Source organism: Anoplolepis gracilipes, chromosome 9, assembly GCF_047496725.1.
Source record: "Anoplolepis gracilipes chromosome 9, ASM4749672v1, whole genome shotgun sequence".
NCBI classification, from domain to species: Eukaryota; Metazoa; Arthropoda; class Insecta; order Hymenoptera; family Formicidae; genus Anoplolepis; species Anoplolepis gracilipes.
The window spans coordinates 5744044-5767351 of record NC_132978.1 but is presented as its reverse complement, the minus strand read 5'-3'; the positions used below and the strand labels follow the sequence as shown (position 1 = coordinate 5767351).

At 47.0% G+C, this 23308-nt stretch overlaps 2 protein-coding genes across 2 annotated transcripts; both read left to right on the top strand.

Annotated features, from left to right (window-relative positions):
* The first annotated feature begins 2235 nt into the window (after positions 1-2235).
* On the top strand, positions 2236-3177 carry LOC140669636 (uncharacterized). Its single transcript, XM_072899643.1, has one exon. It carries the CDS (start codon positions 2236-2238, stop codon positions 3175-3177), a length of 942 nt encoding a protein of 313 aa, XP_072755744.1.
* A 1758-nt stretch (positions 3178-4935) lies between these two features.
* LOC140669635 (uncharacterized) lies at positions 4936-22177 on the top strand. The gene is made up of 4 exons (XM_072899641.1): positions 4936-5071; positions 6838-7021; positions 12025-12578; positions 22004-22177. The coding sequence occupies exons 1-4, from the start codon at positions 4936-4938 to the stop codon at positions 22078-22080; spliced, it is 951 nt and encodes a 316-aa protein (XP_072755742.1). The 3' UTR covers positions 22081-22177.
* Positions 22178-23308: the final 1131 nt, after the last annotated feature.

Below are 23308 nucleotides of genomic sequence, written 5' to 3'. Positions count from 1 at the left end.
AGGACAAGGGAGGGAGAGTCGCCAGGTTGGTGGACACCTTTAGGGAATAGTTCAGCCAGGCCCCGGAGGACATTTTTGGTCGCCTTCTTATTGGGGCCAACTCCATCCTGAAGGTTGCCCGGCTCTCGGGGATCCTGCAGGAACCGCTCCAGGATCTCCTCAGAAACACGGCAGCGGAGATAAGAACCGCTTCATGCGCTCTCAACGAGCGCATCGCGAGGAAAAGGCACTCTGCCGGAGATGACCTCCGGAAAGATGTCTCCTTTTTCAGGAGAGAGCATGAACAGAGCTAGAAAGAAATCGAAACCCTTAGAGAGAGGTCCTGCTCTGTTGCTGCTGCGGCCCCTGCCCCTGCCCACCCAGGTTATTAATGTGGAAAAGGTCCACCTGGACGTTCATGGCTTGAGGAGTGGAAGAGTCCCTCCCCAAAGAGATGAGGTCTCCCACTCCACGGGCCAGGAAGAACCGATGGAAACGGAGCCCTCCCCGTACTCCTCGTATCCCCGATCTCGAGCGCCCAGTGCTTGAGCACCCCCCCGGGAGTGCTGACAAGCATGCTCGTCGCCAGATTGGGGGCCTGAAGAAGGACGTGGAGAAGATCAAGACCCTCCTGAGGAACTTGATCTCCTCCCGCAAAGGCCCTAAGGAGCCTTCGGATGAAGCTCCTAAGCCGAGGAAGAAAGAGGTTGCCGGAGCAAAGGAGAGGTCATCTCTCCCTCAGACCCCAAAGCCCCAAAGCGCAAGAAAGTACCCGAGGCGAGTGGGAGACAAGCCCCAGCCTCGGGTAGGAAGAAAAAGAGTAATAAAAAGAGGGAGGTGGATCCAACCTCCGCCGCCAACACCGCTCATACCCCCACCCCTCCCGCTGCAGCCCCTGGGCCCAGCGGGCTGAGGAGGCAGACCGGTGCCAATGTCCCATCCTCGGCAAGCGGCAGGTGGAGACTTGGGCCACTGTGGTCGGGAGAAAGAAGAGACGAAAAGGCGGAAGCACGACCGCTCCCCCCTCTGCATCCCTTCCTTCCTCGAAGGTGAGGGACACTGCCCCCCAAACCCCAACGTCTGGAGCGAAAAGGAAGACCCCGGGGAAAACCACTGCAGCCAATAAACCAGTTGCTAGGAAGCAGCCACGGTCGGCTGCGGTGGTGGTCACCTGTGCTAAGGGGGATTATTGCGACACTATGCGCCTTGCGCGCAGCAAGGTCCTCCTGGCGGGGCTAGGCATAAACGCTATCAGGACGAGGAAAGCCATCACTGGTGCCTTCGTCCTGGAGATCCCCGGGGTCGAAAGCGGGGAGAGGGCCGCTAAATTGGCCTGTGCCCTGCAAGAGGCCCTCGAGGAAAGAGAGGGAGTTAAAGTTTTGCGCCCTGTCAAGACGGTGGAAATTAAAATCCGCCGCCTTAATAAATCTATTGCGATGGAGCTGGCCGTGGAAGTAGCGCTGGTTGGCAGATGCGGGGCGGCCGACATCAAAGTTGGCCGCTTCACACAGGCAGCTGATGGCTTTAGGGCCGTCATAGTTACATGCCCCGTCCCGGCGGCAAACAAACTTGCCAAAGCTGGGACGATCCAGATTGGGTGGAGTAGAGGGACGGTCGAGCTACTGCCCGTCCGCCCTCTACAATGTTACTGTTGCCACGCGCGTGGCCACGTGCAGACTGTATGCATTGCGGCGGACAGGAACCAGCAGTGCTACCGCTGCGGCGAGACCGGGCATGCTGTCTCGGACTGCACCAACTGCCTGGTCTGTAAGGAGACGGGGCTCCCGGCGGGCCACAAAGCCGGGGAACCGGCATGCTCTCTTCCCCCTAAAAAGAAGAAGGTGAAAACAACTTCTCCCATTCTCCCTTCAGGTGGAGAGGAGATGGCCCTGCTCTCCACCTCTCCCGAGGTGATCCCGGCGCCACACAAGGGGGAGTCGAGCAAGGCTCAAAAGAAGAGATTGGGGGAGCAGGAACTTGCTCCCCAGATGTCACAGTCCGACACTATTGCTGTGGGAAAGAGGAAGCGTTTCCGAGAAGTTATCGGAGACGCCTCCAACGAGAATGAGATAGAGGTGGTGCAGGTCACACCTAACACCCTCACCTCTGTCATGGAAGCAGAAGCGAGTGGCGGCAACTTAACCGCCGAATGCGGGAAGGGAGATCTCACTCACAATGAGTAGAGTTCCCTCCTTCCCAATTCTGCAGGCGAACCATAATTACTTCTACCAAGCCCGCGACTTATTCGCACAATTCATGGTAGAGAGTGGTTGTAGCTTGGAAGTAGTCGCCGATCCCATACGGGTCCCACCTGATGACGACCACTGGGTGGGTGATACCTTGGGATCGGTAGCTATTATAGCCGGACCCGCTGCAGGTGCCTCTTTCCCCGTTTTGCGCGCCCGGGGGCAGGGATTTATAGCGGCGGACTGGGGGCCCAACACGGTGGTGTGGTTGTACCTCCCCCCCAGCCTGTCCGTTCGGGAATACGGCGGCCGTCTAGACGAGCTGGCCGCCTGCCTTCGCGGCCTGGCACCGCGCCCGGCCGTCATCGCAGGGGACTTCAACGCCCACTCTCTTATGTGGAGTTCCCCGCGAACGAATCCCAATGAAAGGCTGGTGGAGACTTGGGCCGCTGTCGAGGACCTTCGGATCTTCAACCAGGGCAGCGGCAACACATTCGTGGGGCACCGGGGCGGTTCCATCGTGGATCTCACGTGGGCTAGCCCCGCTGCCCTGCGAAGGGTATCGGAGTGGCGCGTGCTGGACTACGTAGAAACCGGATCAGATCACTTATACGTCTGGTTCTTGGTAGTCCTCACGCGCGATGGCACCATACCCCCGCCAACAACGGCGTCTCCGAGGAGGTTAAGATGGTCTCTCAAAAAGCTGGATGAGGACAAACTCCTGGCCTGCATCCATACGGCCTGCTGGCCCGACAAAGGCAAAACGAATGATATCATCGACCCCAATGCTAAGGCAGATCGCTTCATGTCTGGGGTCATCGACGCGTGCGCCGCGTCAACGCTCCTTGTCCCGGAAGTGTCAGTAAGAAAAAGGACCTACTGGTGGGCACCGGGGATCGCTTCCTTACGATCTGAATGCGCCCACCAGGGTCGTCGTCTTTGCCGGGCCACAAAGACGATTAGGACCGGACCACCCAGACACGCGGAACGAACGCCTAAAACTATGGCGTGATGAGGACTTGCCTTGGCGCCGAGATAAAAGGCGCCAAGCGTCTGAGAATCCCTGGGAGCGCCCGTACAAAACCATCTTCAGGAAACTGAAGAAGTCGGGCGCCCTAGTGATAGACTCCCTGGACCCCCATTATCTTGACGATATCGTTGAAACTCTGTTCCCGGCGACCCGTTAGAGCCAACCGGCGCGTTGGCCTTAATGCCCGCGACTGGAGCGATCCCTGCCGGGTGGACAGAGGAAATGGGGGTCACAGGGAGGGAGATAGAAGGGATTCTCGAGAGGCTACGGGGGAGCAATGTCCCCGGGCCTGACGGAGTTCATCGAAGAATATAGAGGCTGAACTTCGATGAACTCGTGAGTGTCCTCAGTAGGATGTTTTCCGCGTGTCTGAAGAGGGGGGTGTTCCCGCAGCGATGGAAGAGGGCCAATCTGGTCCTTCTCCCAAAAGCGGGAAAAAACTTCCTCAGTTCTGGGGCATATCGGCCCATATGCCTGTTAGACGAGGCCGGCAAAATGCTGGAACGCATCATAGCCGGCCGTATAGTCAGGCATATGAAGGAGGTAGGACCCGACCTAAATGACCGACAGTTTGGCTTCCGCGAGGGGAGATCTACGATCGACGCAATCTTGCGTCTGAGATCCCTCGCAGGTCAAAGTGAGAGAGGCGGGGTGTCAATTGCGGTGTCTCTGGACATCGCAAATGCATTCCACACCCTGTCCTGGGAGCGTATTCGAGAGGCCCTGAGAGATTTTGGAGTCCCCGATTATCTCCAGAGGATGGTCGGGGATTATCTCCGAGGCCGATATCTCCTTGCCCCGGGGCGGGACGGTCCGATGCAGGCCAGGCCTGTCACTAGGGGTATTCCGCAGGGGTCAGTACTGGGCCCCCTGCTATGGAACATCGACTACAACAGGGTCCTCACCGGCCGGCTTCTCCTAGGCTGCGACCTGGTGTGCTACGCGGACGACACTTGGTCGTGGCTGGGAGGGGGCCAATTAGATGGAGGCGCGCAACACGACGAGGCTGGCGGTGACAGAGGTGGTGCGCCGAATAGAGGCAGTCGGGCTGAAGGTCGCGCTTCAAAAAACCGAGGCCGTGTTCATGCACGACGGCTCTCATGGGACGCCACCGGAAACCCGACTGCCTCTGGGAAGAGACACCTTGGTATCTGTGGGGCCGAGTTTTAAATATCTCGGCCTTCAGATAGACGGCACCTGGAGGTTCAGGGAGCACTTTGCTCTCCTGACCCCCAAAGTGGCCAAGGCCTCCGCGGCGTTGGGCAATCTCCTGCCCAACCTCGGTGGGCCTGGAGACGTCGTCAGACGCTTCTGGTGCGGAACGGTCCAGGCCATGACCCTATATGGGGCTCCGGTTTAGGCCGAGAGGGTCATGGGAGATCGCGTATTGCGCGAAACGCTTAGAAGAATTCAGCATTCCCATGACCCTACAGGCGGCGCGGGCATACCGCACCGTCTCGCACAGAGCGGCCACAATCCTGGCCGGCCTGTCCCCATGGGAGCTGGTGGCACGTTCCTACGCCGAAGTATATCGGCGGGTGCGCTAGCTTTGGGAGGCAGGAAACAACATCCCCATTACAGCCGGGATCAAGCAACAATTAAGGTGATCAGGCTCCTTCTGGTGAGGTGGAGACGCCACCTCACCGTCGAAGAGACCCATGTGGGTCGAAGGACCGTCGAGGCCATAGCTCCCTTAGTTTATCGGAATGGTTGACGGGGAGCCAGGGTGTCTCTTTCAGGATGACGCAGGTACTCACTGAACACGGCTGCTTCGGTGAGTACCTGCACAGAATTGGAAAAGAGGGCACCACCTCTTGCCACAACTGCGAGGATGAGAGAGACGGCGCAGCACACGTTGGACAATTGTCCGGCGTGGGCAAATGAGCGCCGTGCTCTCACCGCAGTCATCGGTTTTGACCTCTTCCCCAGGGCGGTAGTCGCCGCAATGCTGGAAGGGGAGGTCAAATGGAGGGCGGTGGCCTCCTTCTGCGAGACGGTTATGTCGCGGAAGGAGGCTGCCGAGAAAGAGAGAGAGAGAGGGAGCGGCACGTTGTGCGACAGCCTCGCCGACGTCGTCGTCTCCCTGCGGGGCAGCCCGCTGTCCACCGGGTTGCCGGCGGAAGGGCTATTTTACCGCCGCCACCCCCACCTCCACCGCCTCGGAAAGGAAACGGATGACGGCAAGGGGGAGAAACGTAGCCTGGTGAAAAATTCACCGGGGTGCGAGTGCGTTTCCCCCCCTTACCACCTGCTGTCATCTGTTCAGGCGAAGGATGGACGGCCCCTCATGGATAGAGGGGCCGTATGACCTTGTCTCTCCTTGGTAAGGAGATAGGGAGAGTTCCGGGACCTAGACCCGGGACTAGAGGGACCGGAGATCGGAATAGGGACCTGATCTTCGGGCCTCGCACCCCCCCCCATCTGGGAGGGAGGCGAGCTACGTGGAGAGGTTGTGTTCCTCCCGTAGCCCGAAATAATTAACATCACACGGCCGGAAGTCGGAGAGCACAGTCAGCTCTCCGACTAAGCGGTGTCGGCCCTCACCTGGCCGGCACCGCGAGGAAGACATAAATGTCGAGGGGGGGGGAGCGTGGAAGATAATGCCCACGCTTTCCCCGTCAATCGACCAGGCCGGATACCCGCAGGGGTTTTAGTGGTTTAAAGTCCCACATAACCCGCCGACACTCCCTCCCACGTGGGATCGGCGGGTATGTATCATGCATTTCCCCTGTGTTAACAAAAAAAAAAAGATTAGGTCATCGTAGAGATTTTCAGAAGATTTTTGAGACACACTTTTAAAGTGAGTATGAAACCATTTACAAATTCTATTTTGCGTAAAAATTTGCACCGGTTGTCTGCAAGACAACGAAGGCGGATTATTTCCAAAATTAGAAATACTTTGTGTTTAAATGTTTCACAAAATTCGGTTACATATCAAGAATTAAATAATATTGCTTCATCTTATGTTCACGTTGCTGATCCTTCTCGAACAGACGAAGTTCCTTTTAACGATATTGCAAACGATATTTCGGATATTACAGATATCAATGTAGATAATGATTTGTCTCTTAATTATGACAGTGAAAATTCTACTTCCTCATCTCTCATCAGTAGTACTTTTTTCATTGAACAATCATTTCAAGATTGTTTGGCCACGTGTTTTGTTAATAATAATTTAACCCATGTGCAGTGCAATAATATATTTTTTGTTCTTCGAACACACACGTTTTTCTTCATTACCAAAAGATATTAGAACTCTTTTAAAAACTCCACGAACACCTGCTGTTGTATCCAAAGTAGATCCAGGAAATTATATTCATTTCTCTCTCGAGGTAGAAATTATTAAAACATCACATGTTTCTTCTTTATCTGTACCGCATGAATTAGAAATAGATTTTAATACAGATGGATGTAATTTAGACAGGTCAGGAAATATTCACATCTGGCCAATCCAATGTCGACTTGCAAATGTAAAATACACAAAGCCAATTATAATTGAAATATATAGTGGTGCTGAGAAACCACATGATTCTAATTTATTTTTTGAAAAATTTGTTGCTGATATTAATCATGTAATAAGAAATGGTATACTTTCAATGGCAATAAAATAGCAATACGGTTAAGGTGTTTCCTATGCACCAGCTCGAGCCTTTATTTTTAATCATAAAGGCCATACATCAAGAAATCCATGTTCAAAATGTAAAATTTCAGGTATACGATGTGAAGACAGGTTAACATTTGGCGGTATTAATCATTCTCTTCGAACTGACGAAGAATATTCCAGGTATATAGATGAGGATCATCATAAAGAAAATGGCAAAAGTCCGTTGTCTATGTTACCTCCCCCTCGTGGGCACACCTTGACGTGGTGAGGGGGCTCTAGTAACCGAAAGGTGAAGCCAACGTGCCCAGACAGCATTGCCACGAGTCGGTGTCAGCTTGCTGAACAAATGGCTTCTATGTAGCGAGCGCATTTCGTGCGTTGTTTGGACGGTCGACGGCCGTCCCCCCTCCCCTTTTTTTTTTTTCCCTCCCTCCTAATTTTTATGCGGGTGCTCCCGCGGGATGAGGGTGCGGAGCGGTGGGTGCTCCTGCCGTGAAACGTCTTTCAGTGGGGAAAAGTGGGAGCCGGTCGGGACCCTCGCCCGAAGGACTGGATGGGTGACTCAGTCACCCGCCGGGCCAGAGGCGGGGACCACCCCGATCCCAGTGACTCCCACGTGTGAGTGTGTGTGTGTGTGATTGTGTGTGCGCGTGATTAATTCTCCATTTATTTTCAGGAACTTTATTTTCAGGTACAATCGGGTTTTAGATGTTGCCGTCTGTGGCTTCGTCGGCTTGGGCGGTCGTTAGGTCGTCGTTGTCGTCGCGGTCGCTTTTGTCGAGGTCGGGCCCGCGTAACGTCTAAAGGCTAAGGTGTTAGGAACCGTGCTTAGGGTCTGCATGATCGCGTAGACGCAAAATGTCGCGGTCGCGAACGGTCCGTCCCGGGATACCTGCCGTCCTCCCGGAGTATCTAGGCTTGGCGGCGTAAAGGTGGCTCTACGTCGTTCGACCACCCCTTCCACCGTACTCGTGGGAATTATTATGAAGTTTGCAAATAAAATCTTTGACGTGGTGAGGAGGAGTGCCCGTCTGGCCGACCGCTTCCGGTCTGGCGCGGCCGCGAGTAGGGAAGCGCAGTGTGTCTCCGTCGTTGAGTCGCGGGTCTGTTCGACTGTGTGCTCGGTGGCGGCCTCCGCCTCCTCGAGAACGCCTCACTGAGCTGTGCGTGACACATTACGCGACGGCACACAACCCTGGGATTGCGGCCTTCCTGCCGCTAGAACCGCGTTAGTAAATCGCGATACAACCGTGACTAGAACCGCGTCGTTTTGGAACGTTGCTTGATTACTTCGATTAGGTCGACGTCATATAATTTAGCGCGAGAATCGGGAACAGGCACCGAACAAATAGCGCGCGAAATAAATAAGCCCGCGATTAGATCCGCGCCTAGATCCGCGAACATTGCGACAACGGTGCGAAAGACGGTTAGATTCGCGGACCCAATCCCACCCCACACAGCGAGTGGCCCGGTGCCACAGGAATTAGATAGGATAAGCTCTAACTTAGGTAGTGCGTCCACGGGTGTTAGGATGCTGCAGCTGAACATGCGACGTTCGGCTGTAGTAACGGGCGAAGTACATCAGCTCGTAGTCGAAAAGCGACTTGACATCTTGTTATTGCAGGAACTACACGTCGAGAAGCAGGGTTCGGATTACACAGTTGTAGGATTAGGCATAGGAATGAAGGTTACCGCAGTGCGCTCACAACGTCCGTGGGCAGCAGTGGCGATCTGTAATCCCAATTTCGATACGGTTTTCGTCTCGCAGCTTAGCACTACGCACTGTGTCTGTGTGGAAGTGCAGGCCCCCAGCTTCTCCTTCTACGTTGTCTCGTGCTACTTCCAGTACAGTGACGAGATTGAGAAGCACCTCAGCCACCTCGAAACGGTGCTTCGTTCACTGAGGGGGGAGAGAATTATTATAGGTGTAGACGCCAATGCTCGATCGTCACTCTGGGGTCCCCAAGAGACAGACGATAGAGGTGCCAGATTTGAAGACCTCATCAGGGCATTTGGCATGTCAGTGGTCAACGATGCTGGACAGCCGCCCACCTTTTGGACGACAAGGGGTTCGTCATTCATCGACGTAACCCTGACGTCGCCCTCCATGAACAAATTCATCTGACACTGGAAGGTAAGGTGTGACTGGACCACCAGTGACCACAGGGCTGTGGACATAAGATTGAGATTGCTGAAAGAGTCAGGTGCCGATCGGGGCGCTGGGAACACGAGGTTTGACACAAGTCGGGCCGACTGGGAACGGTTCTCTGTCACCCTGACAGATCTTTCAAGATCGCAACTGGAGGCTATCGATCTGTGCTCCACAATAGAAGTAGAGAAAATGGCAGAAACGCTCACAGTGGTGCTCACAGAGACCTGTGTCGCGTCAATGCCTAGGAAGCGCAAATTTAGGAAGTCCAACCCGTGGTGGACAAAAAAATTAACTATAGTTAAGAAACAGGTATATAGGTTGCGTCGTGCCCTTCAGGGAGGGCGAGAGGACCCTACTTACCTCCGGGTACTGCTTGGAGTATCATTCTTCACGAAGGCAGGGGTGAAACGGGCGAAACTCGCAAGCTGGCGGAAGTTCGTTACATCGCACGGCAACCAGGAGCCCTGGGGCTTCGTTTACAAGCAACAGGCGAGCAAACTCCAAGTTGAGAGGGTGCTAAGCACACTCCGGCGTGGCGAATATTCCACAAAGTCACTAGGGGAGACCGCTAGTTACCTCCTGGATGTGCACATCCCAGATGACCGGGAGATAGAAAACACGCTTGAACAGCGTGAAATTAGAAACGCGTGTAGAGTTGCCCCCGATACAGCCGACGCCTCTCTCTTCACGGAGACGGAAATGGCCCGCGCGGTAAAAACTTTTAAAAATAATAAAGCTCCGGGTTTAGACTTAGTCGAGGTCGCCGTACTCAAGGCGGCTTGTAAAGTAATCCCCGGTCAGTTAGTTAAGCTCTTCAACGGGTCTCCAGTGGGGCGTCTTTCCTTCTGTCTGGAAGGAGGGTTCACTCCGAATTCTCCTGAAAGGCGAAGACAAGGATGAGAGAGACCCGAAATCCTACAGACCCATTTGTCTCCTCTCCGTAGTAGGAAAACTTTTCGAAAAGCTTATAAAAGCTCGTCTGCTAGACACGTCACTGGCACCGGGGAAGGTCTCCGGTCGACAATTCGGGTTCATGCCCGGAAGGTCGACGGAGAAAGCTGTCGTGGAGTTGCGGCGGATGGTCTCTGCCTCCGAAAGGAGGTACGCCGTTGCGCTTCTCTTTGACATTACCGGGGCTTTTGACAATGTCTGGTGGCCCTTTGTGTTAGAGAGTCTTAAAAAACGGGATTGTCCGCGTAATATCTTCGAAGTACTCCGGAGTTATCTCAGCAAACGAAGTGTAAAAATTTCTCTTAGTTCCGCGGAAGTGTCCAAGCGGGCCGAGAGGGGGTGCCCTCAGGGTTCCGTTCTAGGTCCGGCCTGCTGGAACCTCATGTTTGATGGCCTATTGAGAGTACTGAAAGACGTAATTCCAGATAGATTCGCCGCGTACGCGGACGACCTTGTGGTCGTCATAAACGGAAACTCGCGAAGGGAACTCGAGACAGAAGGCCAACGTGTAGTTAACATAATAACAGAATGGTGTAGGTCTGCGAAACTTCAGATTTCCGAGCGTAAAACTGAAGCCATCATTCTGAAATCCGACGGGAACGTGAGAAACCCGATAGGTAGACGGAGAGGAGCACGACCGGATAGGAAGCGAAAAACAAGCAAGAAAACCGTCGACTTCGAGAACAGACCGCCAATTATTAAAATCGGTGAAACGAAAATAGGGTTTAAGCGAACGGTTAGGTATCTTGGCGTCTATTTGGATAGAAATTTAAAGGTCAGAACGCACTGCGAATATTTAAACAGCAAAGTCGGGCAGCTGTTCGAGAAATTAGGTAGAGTAGCGAGAGCCCAGTGAGGCTTGCGTTTTAGGACACTCTCCACAATCTACCGGGGCGTGTTCGCACCGACAGTGGCTTATGCCGCTGCGGGGTGGGCCGACCTGTGTACGGAGAGAGATATTAGAATTCTGAAAGCCTTGCAGCGTCGAGTCTTAATTTCAATGACTGGCGCATACCGCACGGCCTCGTGGGAATCACTTTGCGTTGTCGGAAGAGCGACTCCTGTAGATATACTTCTTCGCGAAAGTGCCGCGCGTTATAATGTTAGGTCGGGAAAAGACGCCAAGATCGGTAATATTGAGATCCCCGCCGGAACCGAAAGAAAAACCGCGATCGTAGGAATTAAAAACGAGGCGATTAATATGTGTCAGACCCGATGGAACTCTTCAAGTAAGGGTCGTACCACGTTCGCCTTCTTTAGGGACGTGCGAGGTAGACTAGCCGCGCGTTCGTTAGAAATAAATCATTGGAGCACACAGGTCCTCACCGGACACGGAGATTTTAGGGAAAGACTCGCGTCGTTAGGTCTCGTGGAAAGTGACGTGTGCATTTGCGGAGGTGGAGTTGACTCAGTTCAGCACTTCTTGCTGGAATGTCCCCTCTTTGACGCGCAGAGAGAGATACTGCGAAGCGTCGTACCGGAAGGTGAATGGCAGTGGCCGGATGTGGCACGCTTCTTCGTGTCAAACCCAGAGGCCCTTTCCGTATTCACCGACTTTTGCCGAGAATCCCTCTGGCTGAAGGGATACGAATCGTAAATCGTAGATTATATATTAGGTAGGTCCGTTGTTCAACCGAAGAGGTCGGAGCCTTCGGGTATGGGGTTGTGACCTCGTAATCTTCTCGGGACAACCACGCTCTCGAGCAGCGTTCGCGTCGCGTTAGAGGAAATTAGGTAGGACCCCATTTACCTTAATACGCCCACCTATCCCACTACTCCCTTCGCCCGACAGGGTCAGAAGCGTTCATCCAGGTCGGGATGCAAATGGACAGGCCTCCCCGTGGTCCCCGTGGGCACGACGGATAAGATAGCGGGGTGAAGGAGTCGGATAGTGGCGAATGCCAGCCGGCGGAGTCTATGTCACCCTAAGGAAGGAAGAATGGGCTTATTCGTCGTGGCCAAACTGTCCATCCTGCACACACGAACCAGCAGGCGCTACTGGATTTTTCCATCGCCCGTCTCGGGACGGTTCCGATAGACAGTGGATGTAAAAATGTGGCGTATGCCTGAAAGGGCGAGGTAGCACGGGCCTTTCCCACTCGTGGGAACGGCTCACACATTAACTGTCTATGTTACCTATAGGTATGGTCTCACAAATTCCATTTGAATATATGCATCTAGTATGCTTAGGAGTGGTAAAGAAACTTTTATCTGCATGGGTATGCGGTAAATATACACGTTTCTCAAAATTACCGGCAAGATCCATCAATATAATATCTCAAAGATTAGAAATTCTTAAAAAATATTGTCCACCAGAATTTGCAAGGCATCCTAGAGCAATTCATGTATTTTTTAAATATAAGGCAACTGAATTTCGTCAATTTTTATTATATACAGGTCCAGTTGTAACGCACGGTGTCTTAGATCAACAAATATATATTCATTTTTTGTTTTTGCATACTGCCATAAGGATATTGATTTCTTCTTTACCATCAAAAAAATATTTAAACTTTGCTGAACTTGCCTTACAAAAATTTGTTGTTCGTTGTGAAAATCTTTATGGTTTATCATTTATTTCATATAATGTACACGGTCTTCTTCATCTCACAAATGATGTGCGACAGCTAGGTCCTCTTGATTCATTTTCTGCTTTCCCATATGAAAATAATATGTCTGTTATAGCCCCAGAAAAGGCTACAGACTTAATGAATATATATATATATATACATATATATATATATACATATAATTATATTGATGCAGGAATGCATCGCGAGCGAAGCGATAATCGCGCGAGCCGCTGACGCAGCGAGCCACGCGCGCCCGAGACCGAGCGCGAACACGAAACCGGAAAGGTGTCGCCGAATTGCTAAAAGTACAAGCGAGGAAATTCGACTTTGAACTTCCTCGCTTGCACTAAAACGCGAATTCAGCAACATAACCATATTTGGTCATGTTGCTAAGGGACCCCCTCCGAAAAACCATGCAGTTCGGAAGGAAGCTCAGCACCCGCCGCGATGAAGCGACGGGCAGTCGTTGATTAGAACCTAACGAGTAATAATCGTCACGGAGAGTTATTAAATAGAACGAGATACACGAATAACTAAGAGATATACGCGCGCCTGAGATAAGCCGACGCGTATCAGACTACCTGTACGACAGAGTATATGAGAGATACCGTTCTTTCCCTTTAACCGACAATACACACGAGTGTAGATACGTACGCTGGGAGCAGTGATAAAATACCAAACCTTTGATTTCTTTTAAATTGCTATTTATCATAATAAAATGAAGGAAGTAAACAATTAAAAATATTATTAAAATAAAAGGTGGCCACTGCCCGTCGTATCCCCGGCCTTCCCTGAACGGATCCCGAAAAAACCTGTGCCTCCCTCCTGGAGGCACAACAATCTGGTGGCAGCGGTGGGATCCAGGGAACACCCCCGGTGGATGTCAAGGAGTTGGCACCTCGACCGTCGTGCAAGACCTGCAATAAAATACAAAGTGCGTAAACAGGCAGGCACGTCAGAAAGTTAGCAAACACTGACGGACATCAAGAAACCAAGAAAAAACTACATGCAGAGCAGACGACTACGGACTACGAGATAAACAGAGCATCGCAGGATTGGGGCAAGGACGCGAGCCGCCAAGCCGCCCGACCTACGACAATTCCATCGACGACGCATCGCCGCTGGAACGCGACCGCCAGCCTTATCAGCCGCGAAGGACGCAACGTCAGCGAAAACCGAGACAGCGAGCGAATATGCGAGCGATACTACTACTGTAAGTCCGAACCAAATTAATTTTAATTAAATTTGCGTGAATGTCGGAAGGAAGAAACGTACCGAAACCGATAGCAAATAAGTCGTGGTTGCTTAGCGAACGAGCAAATCGAGCTATAAAATATTGCGAATTAAGTTCCGCGAGTGTAGCCGTAGAAGCGCTCCGAGACATACGCGACAGTGTCCGACGGAACCTCGAAACTCGATACTCGAGTGATAGCGACACAGAGCTACCGAGCAATGTTATAACAGAACGCGAATTTCCATTTACGAGTTTCGACGCGAATCTTGTTGAAAATAATCCGACTGACCCCACTGACGATTTACACGACTCAACCAGACGAACGAGACCGTATCTTAGTCGAACTCCAAGCCAGGTATCACTCCGGCGAGAATTTTCATTGACATCTTACGAGAGCGAGATTTTTGATCCCGAAGAAATCTACGCACGAACGCGCGAGATGGCAGAAGCTCAAAATCCCCGCGCGTCTACGTCCGCAAACGTGTCTAATGACGCGGTAGACGACGAGATCGCACGATTGCGACGAACAATTAATCAACCGATACAACCGCGAGAAGAATCGACAAACGACTCTACGTCCACAATGTTAAGAGAAATGCGCTACGCAATACAATTCTTAACAGAGCAAGTAGCTCAACTACAGCAACGCGATCAAAATACAAGCCGTCGAGAAGAACTTTCCGAAAGCATATATTACGGACGGACCGATCGCGACGTTAAAAACCGACGTAGTATGGCACCCAATTTCCTGACGTTAAAGGAAGCGAGACAAATGATTCCGGAATTTGACGGAATGTCGCGACACAAGTTGCAAGATTTCTTGAATTCATGCACATACGCAATACAAAATACAAACCCGGCAGACGAAGAATCTCTTATGCAGGCGATATTATATACAAAGTTACGCGGAAGAGCGCGACAAGATTTTGAAACGCGCGATATACGCACTTTCGATGAATTTCGGACGCAACTCGAAGCTTGTTATCAAACGAAACAAAGCACGACACACTTGCAAGTCGAATTTAATTCATTAAAGCAAAAAACAAGCGAAACCGCCTACGCGTTTGGACAGCGAGTCGATCTAGTAGCTATGAAATTATATGACCAAAGGAAAAAAGCATACTCTAGAACAAAAACGCATGATTCAGCAAACTATCAAAGACCAAGCGTTAATTAATTATCAAATCGGACTACGCGACGACTTGAAAGTACTCGTACGGTCACAACGCTTCTCGACATTGCAAGAGGCGATAAACGGCGCGAGCTCGGAAGAAAAACTTATCAAGCCGATGGGAGCGAGAACAAACAGTTATCAAAATAAAAATAAACTCGACTCGAATTACTCGCGACCGCCTCGAGATACTAATGTAATATGTTTTAAATGCGGCAAGATAGGACATTATGGACGAGATTGTCGAATGAGCAGATACGCTCTGCCGAAACCCGAAAGACCACGCGTCAATGTGGTAGAAAAATTTTGCAAGTATTGTAAAAAGCGCGGACATAATCGCGATGAGTGTTGGTCTTTAAACGACCGACCGCAAGGAAAACCACAGGATCGAAAAAACCCGAATAACGCGAATAAATCGAGCGATATTCAAAATAATTCAAAAGGAACGCGTTATAAGACGCGAGGAAAGATTTCCGACTCCGAGCGTAGTAACGACGAAGAAGAAAGAAGCAATAGCAAGGCAAAGCGCGCGCTGGAATATCAGGTGACACACGTACGACAGACGCGAGATAAACAAGGACTCGACGTCGTAACGATGCCCATACGCGAAACGAAGACAGGGCGCATAAACATGCTATACGATTCCGGTGCGACGATATCACTAATAAAAGTAAAGCATTTAAAAGGCGAATTTGATATACAATAAAAAATTAGCGTTAATAGGAATAACCGGACACAAAGTATATACAATAGGGAAGATGCATGCAACAATTAATCTAACCGGACAAGACATTAAACATGCAATTTACGTAGTAAAAGACGACTTCCCCATGGAATACGACGGGATACTAAAAATCGATTTCCTAAGGAAGCAAAAGGTATCCTGCGATTACAAAAATAAAGAGTTAAAAATCGGTACGGATGACTCAAGATGCAACCATATAATAAAATTATCTTGAAACCACGCAGTGAAACCATCGTGCAAGCCGCGACTAATCGAAACGAAACGGGAATAGTACGCGCGAAAGAAACAGCCCCTGGAATATATATAGGAAGATGTCTGGTAGAACCGAAAAACTTTCTCTGTCCAATCAGCATTATCAACACAACAGACGAGACTATTGAGATACGTACACCTGTTGTAACTATAGACGACATCGATAAAGATAACCCGCACCGTATCTATACAATAGCCGTGGGGACGGACGATAAAAATACCCCACGTAACGAGCGCATCTGACAATTGTTGCGAACACAGCATCTCAACTCTGAAGAACGACAGGCACTCTCAAGGATATGTGATGAATATAGCGACATATTTCACCTGAACGGAGAACCACTGTCGTGCACTGCGACGGTAGCACACGAGATAAATACGCGCATAGACGCCTCAACGGTAAATGTAAGACCGTATCGCCTTCCGGAGAAACATAAGACGGAAGTAAATAAACAAGTGCAACAAATGTTGGAAGACGGAATAATTCGTACCAGCGCGAGTCAATGGAATGCTCCGCTATTAGTAGTACCAAAAAAGACCGACGTATCAGGTAAACCGAAACTTCGAATAGTTATAGACTTTCGAAAGCTTGACGATTGGCGATTCCTTCCCTCTGCCTAATATTACGGATATACTGGACCAGCTGGGAAACGCAAAATACTTCACAACATTAGATCTAGCATCTGGATATCATCAAATACCAATGGTCGAAGAGGACAAGCCTAAAACTGCCTTTTCAACTCCGTATGGACATTACGAGTTCAACCGAATGCCCTTTGGATTGAAAAACGCACCGGCGACATTTCAGAGATTAATGAACTCTGTATTGACAGGAATACAAGGACTCAAATGCCTGGTCTATCTAGACGACATCGTCATTTACGGAGCAAGCCTCGAAGATCATAACAAGCGACTCAAGGAAGTGCTGCAACGACTTCGAACTAATAATTTAAAATTACAGCCGGATAAATGCGAATTCCTACGCAAAGAAGTAATGTACCTGGGCCATATAATATCGGAACATGGAATATCTCCTGACCCGTCTAAACTAACAGCGGTAAGAGATTTCCCGACGCCAAAAAAGGTGAAAGATATCCAATCATTTATAGGTCTAGCCGGTTATTATCGAAGATTCATAGAAGATTTCTCGAAAATAGCTAAACCATTAACGAAATTGACAAAGAAAACCGAAAAATTTGTGTGGACCGCAGAGCAACAAAATGCTTTCGAAGTACTTAAAAATAAATTAATAACGGCACCCGTATTAAAATATCCAGATTTCGCTGAACAATTTAATATAACTACAGACGCATCCGACTACGCGATCGGAGCGGTCTTATCGCAAGGAAAGATAGGCAGCGACCGACCGATAGCTTACACCAGCCGAGTACTGAACCGCGCGGAACAGAACTATAGCACTACCGAAAAGGAACTATTAGCTATTGTATGGGCTGTAAAGCATTTCAGACCCTACGTGTACGGAACACAATTTAAGGTCATTACAGATCACAAACCTCTAATATATAAATATAATTATTTAACGTGAACGATCCAAGATCACGATTAATTTGATGGCGAATAAAATTAGAAGAGTACGATTATGAGATAATACATAAAGCCGGACGTGCGAACGCGAACGCCGATGCGCTAAGCCGCAACGTAACGCGAGACGACGACGAGCAAGAGAGAGAAAAGATCCTCACCGCCGAAGACGAAGAGATGGATGATATCAGCAGCGAAAAAAGAGATAAAGAAGAGGACGAGAAAGATAGCAACGATGCGACACGTGCCTATAGCGCAAATGAAAAGAAACAAATATTATATGAATATCATGATGCACCCACAGGAGGACACCAAGGTATCGAGAGGACGATAAACAGAATTCGCCTCACGCACAATTGGACCGGGTTAACGAAAGACGTCAAACGATACATTAAAAAATGTATCACTTGCCAAAAAAATAAATTATCGCGACGATTTAAAGCACCTCTCGTTATCACCGATACACCGAGTAAACCGTTCGAAAAATGTGCATTAGATATAGTCGGTCCATTAACGATAACTAATACTGGAAATAAATACTTACTAACTTTTCAAGATAGTTTGACAAAATTTAGTAAAGCAATACCGATACCAAATCAAGAAACGAACACCGTGAGTAAAGAATTTACCACGAAAATAATTTTAGAATACGGAATACCGGAAAAAATTTTAACCGATCAAGGCACAAATTTTTTAAGCGAAATATTTAAAAATACGTGTAAATTATTAAAAATAAATAAAATTCAGACGACCGCATATCATCCTGAAAGTAACGGCGCGTTAGAACGATCGCACAGAACATTAACAGAATATCTACGACATTATATTAATAATGATCAGACTGACTGGGACGAATGGATTCCGTTCGCGATGTTCACCTACAACACTACGCCACATACAACTACAGAATACACGCCTTTCGAGCTAGTATACGGACACCAAGCCGAAATACCGACAGCATTAACGAAATCACCACAACCGACATACAACTATGACGATTACGCGCAAGAGCTAAAAGAAAGACTACGCGCCACGAATCAAGTTGCAAAAGATAATCTCACAGAGAAAAAACTGAAATCGAAGGAACACTACGATCGAACCGCAAAAGAAACAAAGTTCAAAATCGGCGATAAAGTACTCATTTACGATGAAACGCTACGACGCGGAAGATCGAAAAAACTCGAATCTCTATGGATCGGACCGTACATAATAATCGAAAAGCATTCGAATATCAACTACACGGTAAAGAAAGGAAAAAAAAACACCCGCTTACACGTAAACAAGCTTAAGCCATATATAGAAAACTAATACTCACCTTCTTCAAGGATCCGTGTCCTAGTCCTCCTCCTCCTCCCCCCGGCGACATCTCAACTCGAAAAAGTCGAACTGGTCGTGGACCTTCCTCAGCTCCACGCGGACGGGATGCATTAAGTCCAGGGCGGGCACCACTGCCCGCACAAACCTCACACCAGGCACCGAGAACGTAACGCGGAGGGACAAAGTACCCCCCGCGACCCGGGAACTTCGGAGAACGGCGCTCCGCGCCCGCACTACGGGGTCCACCGGAGGCGGTAGACCCACAACCGGTAGGCGACCCCTAAAACAATCGCGGCAGATATCGGGATGAATACCATCCCGATATCCATCGCACTGGCGATAAATCGGCAGGCTCCATTGGAGCAAGAATCGCAGCATCTTAATGATCTGCCTCAAACAAAAGTCGTTAAGAGACTAAACCAACATTATAATATCACCGGTGTATCACCCGCTGGATTAGCGCGAACCCCGCAAAGTCAGAGAAGGCGAGCGACACCCAAGAGATAAAATATAATAAAATGAAATATAATATGATATTACAGGACATTCGCCTGCTGGATCAGCAAAGGTCACACGAAAGACGACGAAACGAATCTCTCATACCAGATACAAGAATTTAAATATAACCCAGGGTTATTCTTCGAAGAAATCGGACAAATCCACTACGCAAAAGAAAACTGGAAACTAGTAATAAAATTAGACTTATCAAACTTAGACGAAAGATACGAGCAAATAAACGAATATTTAAAACAGACCGAAAGATTATGCAAAACTATAAAATTTCACACTCATTATTTTCGAGATACATGTGTGAACCTAGACATTCTAACAAAAAGAGAAGCAAAATATTTAAAAAATGCCATAATACAAATTAAAACAATATACAAAAAACAGACAAATAAACGACGAGGACTTATAAACGGAATAGGTTCCTCATCAAAGTCTTTATTTGGCACAATGGACGTTAACGACGAGAAACGAATTAACGAACAACTTAACATATTAGAAAACAGTCAAAAAACAATACAGCATGCCGTACAAAATCAAATTAAAATAATAAATACGACTATCGGGCATATTGATAAAATCGAAAATACAATACAACGTAACGAATACCTCTTACAGAAACGAGTAAATAAATATATAGAACGCAGCGAGATAAACGAACACTTTACCATAATTACCGCTGTAATAGCAGATTTAATACGCGACGCGGATAACATTATAGAATATCTAACATATACAAAAAACGGAGCAATGCATCCGAGATTAACACCAATAGATAGCATAATAACACATTTAAAGGAAGCAACACAGCAGTTGCCACAAGGACTGTACTTCCCTTTTCAAGTACACACCGAAGATTGGCTTACTATAGAAAAATACGCGAAAATAAGCGCATTCAGCGATAAAGCAATTATTTATACCATTCTAATCTTCCCATTAATTGCGCAACCGAGCTATACCATAATGAATGTAATTGCGTTACCTGTATTTAGTTATAACAATATATTCGCAGTAACAGAAATTAACCATAAAATAATTGCGGTAGACAAAGAAAAACTAACATACGTTATAGTAACAGAAAAAGATTTAAAAGATTGTATTAACATTAACTCACAATACACATGTGAGCATGCGACACCGACATATAGAGTAAATTTAAATGCACCATGCGAAATACAAATTTATACACAGCAGCGTCAACGTAACTGTAAGACGAAATACATTATATCAATGCGTACCACATGGATCGCATTACAACAGCCACAAACATGGCTCTACTCGACTGCTACCGAGCAACAATTAACTAAAATACAATACGACAAACGACAGGAATACAAAACAGTGATTAAAAACACTGGGAAAATTACGCTGAAGGGAAAATGCAAATTAATAACTCCAGACATGACTATACAGACGAAGCAGACAATCTATGAAACGGATATAGAAACGTACCTGCCTGAATATAACTTGACACTGGTACGAGAACGCAACACGATAACACACGATAATGACACGATACAAGACATAGGTCAACACCGAATGGAACTGACAAAATTAAAATTACAACTAGAAGAAATAGACAACAATTTAAAAAGTAACGAACAAAATTTCTTCGCGAAAAAACAATTCGTATATCCAATGGCGACAAGCGGAACAATCACGATAACAATAATAATAATATTAATTGTACTTTACATAGTCATACGAAACAAAAATAAAAGAAGGAAGCGACCATTAATTAGGATATACGACGAAGAGTGATCCGAACCGATCGATCGACTCCCGAAACCAATATTAAAACGTAGCCTAAGCACGCGATTTCAGATAAGAAAAACGATTATATTTAAATATTGTAAACGCGAAAACAAACAAAATTGTAAACTAGAATAAGAAAATAATATAAAAGAAAACATATAGTATATATATATCGGGAAACTTAAAACTTAAGAAAAAGAAATAAATTCCCTAAAACAGAAAACGTTGTACCTCCGTTTTCTTTTCCAACGGGAGAGGGGTGTTATAGCCCCAGAAAAGGCTACAGACTTAATGAATATATATATATATATATATATATATATATATATATATACATATAATTATATTGATGCAGGAATGCATCGCGAGCGAAGCGATAATCGCGCGAGCCGCTGACGCAGCGAGCCACGCGCGCCTGAGACCGAGCGCGAACACGAAACCGGAAAGGTGTCGCCGAATTGCTCAAAGTACAAGCGAGGAAATTCGACTTTGAACTTCCTCGCCTGCACTAAAACGCGAATTCAGCAACATAACCATATTTGGTCATGTTGCTAAGGAACCCCCTCCGAAAAACCATGCAGTTCGGAGGGAAGCTCAGCACCCGCCGCGATGAAGCAACGGGCAGTCGTTGATTAGAACCTAACGAGTAATAATCGTCACGGAGAGTTATTAAATAGAACGAGATATACGAATAATTAAGAGATATACGCGCGCCTGAGATAAACCGACGCGTATCAGACTACCTGTACGACAGAGTATATGAGAGATACCGCTCTCTCCCTTTAACCGACAATACACACGAGTGTAGATACGTACGCTGGGAGCAGTGATAAAATACCAAACCTTTGATTTCTTTTAAACTGCTATTTATCACAATAAAATGAAGGAAGTAAACAATTAAAAATAATATTAAAATAAAAGGTGGCCACTGCCCGTCGTATCCCCGGCCTTCCCTGAACGGATCCCGAAAAATCCTGTGCCCCCCTCCTGGAGGCACAACAATGTCACTTTTTAGAAAATACTGTAGGAAACCTAATTTTCCTCTTCAACAGTTTGCAAATAGAATGGTAGATGAATGGTCGTGAAACAAATTTACATCGTGGCCAAACTCATTTTTTGTCTACGCAAGTATTTACAGCGTATAATGGAGGTCTTCTTCCACCTAATGTTAATCCTAACAGTTGTCAGTATCGTAAATTGATATTCAACGAAATTTTGTTAAGTTTGGATATAAGAAATAATTGCTGTATTTTACACGACGGATCAATTTACTTCATTGTCAATATCTTGAACAATGGACAAAACCACATATTATCTGATTGTGAAGAAATTTCAAAAAGTAGATTCATTCTACGATGTTAGTATTTCATCCTCAGAAGTTCAGATATTTAAATGTTCCGCATTAAGTAATGAAATTTTTTGTGTCCAACCAAATGAAGTTCGTGTTAAATGTTACAAAATGCCTTATTGGAGTTCATCAATAAATGATAATAATAGTGGCAATGATGAGCCCAAAGTTAGTGAATATGTAGTTGCCGCGATTATACATACAGATTTATAAAATAAGAAAGCTGCATTTAGCTATTTCTTTAGATATAATTTATAAAAAAAAAGAATCCAGGATAAATACAGGTTGGAATATTATTTGTATCATTTTTTCAGTTAGCTTAATAAAATGACAATCATAATTAAATTTTCTTAAAATATTTTAGATGCTATCGCATTTCTACTTTTTTCAAAGTAGGAATTATTCTTAAAAAATAAAATATGTATATATATATATATATATATGAATATATGTGTAGTATGTGATATTTATAATTTATTTTCTCTCTGGTTTAATTTGCTATTTTCAAAAAAGTCACTATAAGGAGTTCTTAAGACAATAAATTTGATTATTTTCTCACAACAATAATTCAAATTTATTGTCTTAAGAACTCCTTATAGTGACTTTTTTGAACTGTCTATATGCTTTAATCAATTGGTTTCTCTTCTTTAACACTAATATTTTAATATACAGGGTGTCCCATTTTAACTTGGACAGTAAAATATCTCGAAAACTGAGCCCAGCAGACAAAAATGTTTCAGACAAAAATTATATGGTTTCGAGGGGGCCGTAAGATGGTACCATTGGTTTGATCTTGAAAAGTCATTTGAAGGTCACGTGAAGGTCACTTCAAGTTTTTTAAATGAAACACCCTATATATTTTTACATATTCTTGTAGCTCATCTCGAGAGCTTTCCAAAACACTTATGACAAAGTATTTTTCATTAAATATTTTTTGAGTTATAAGGCTTCAAAATTACAGTATT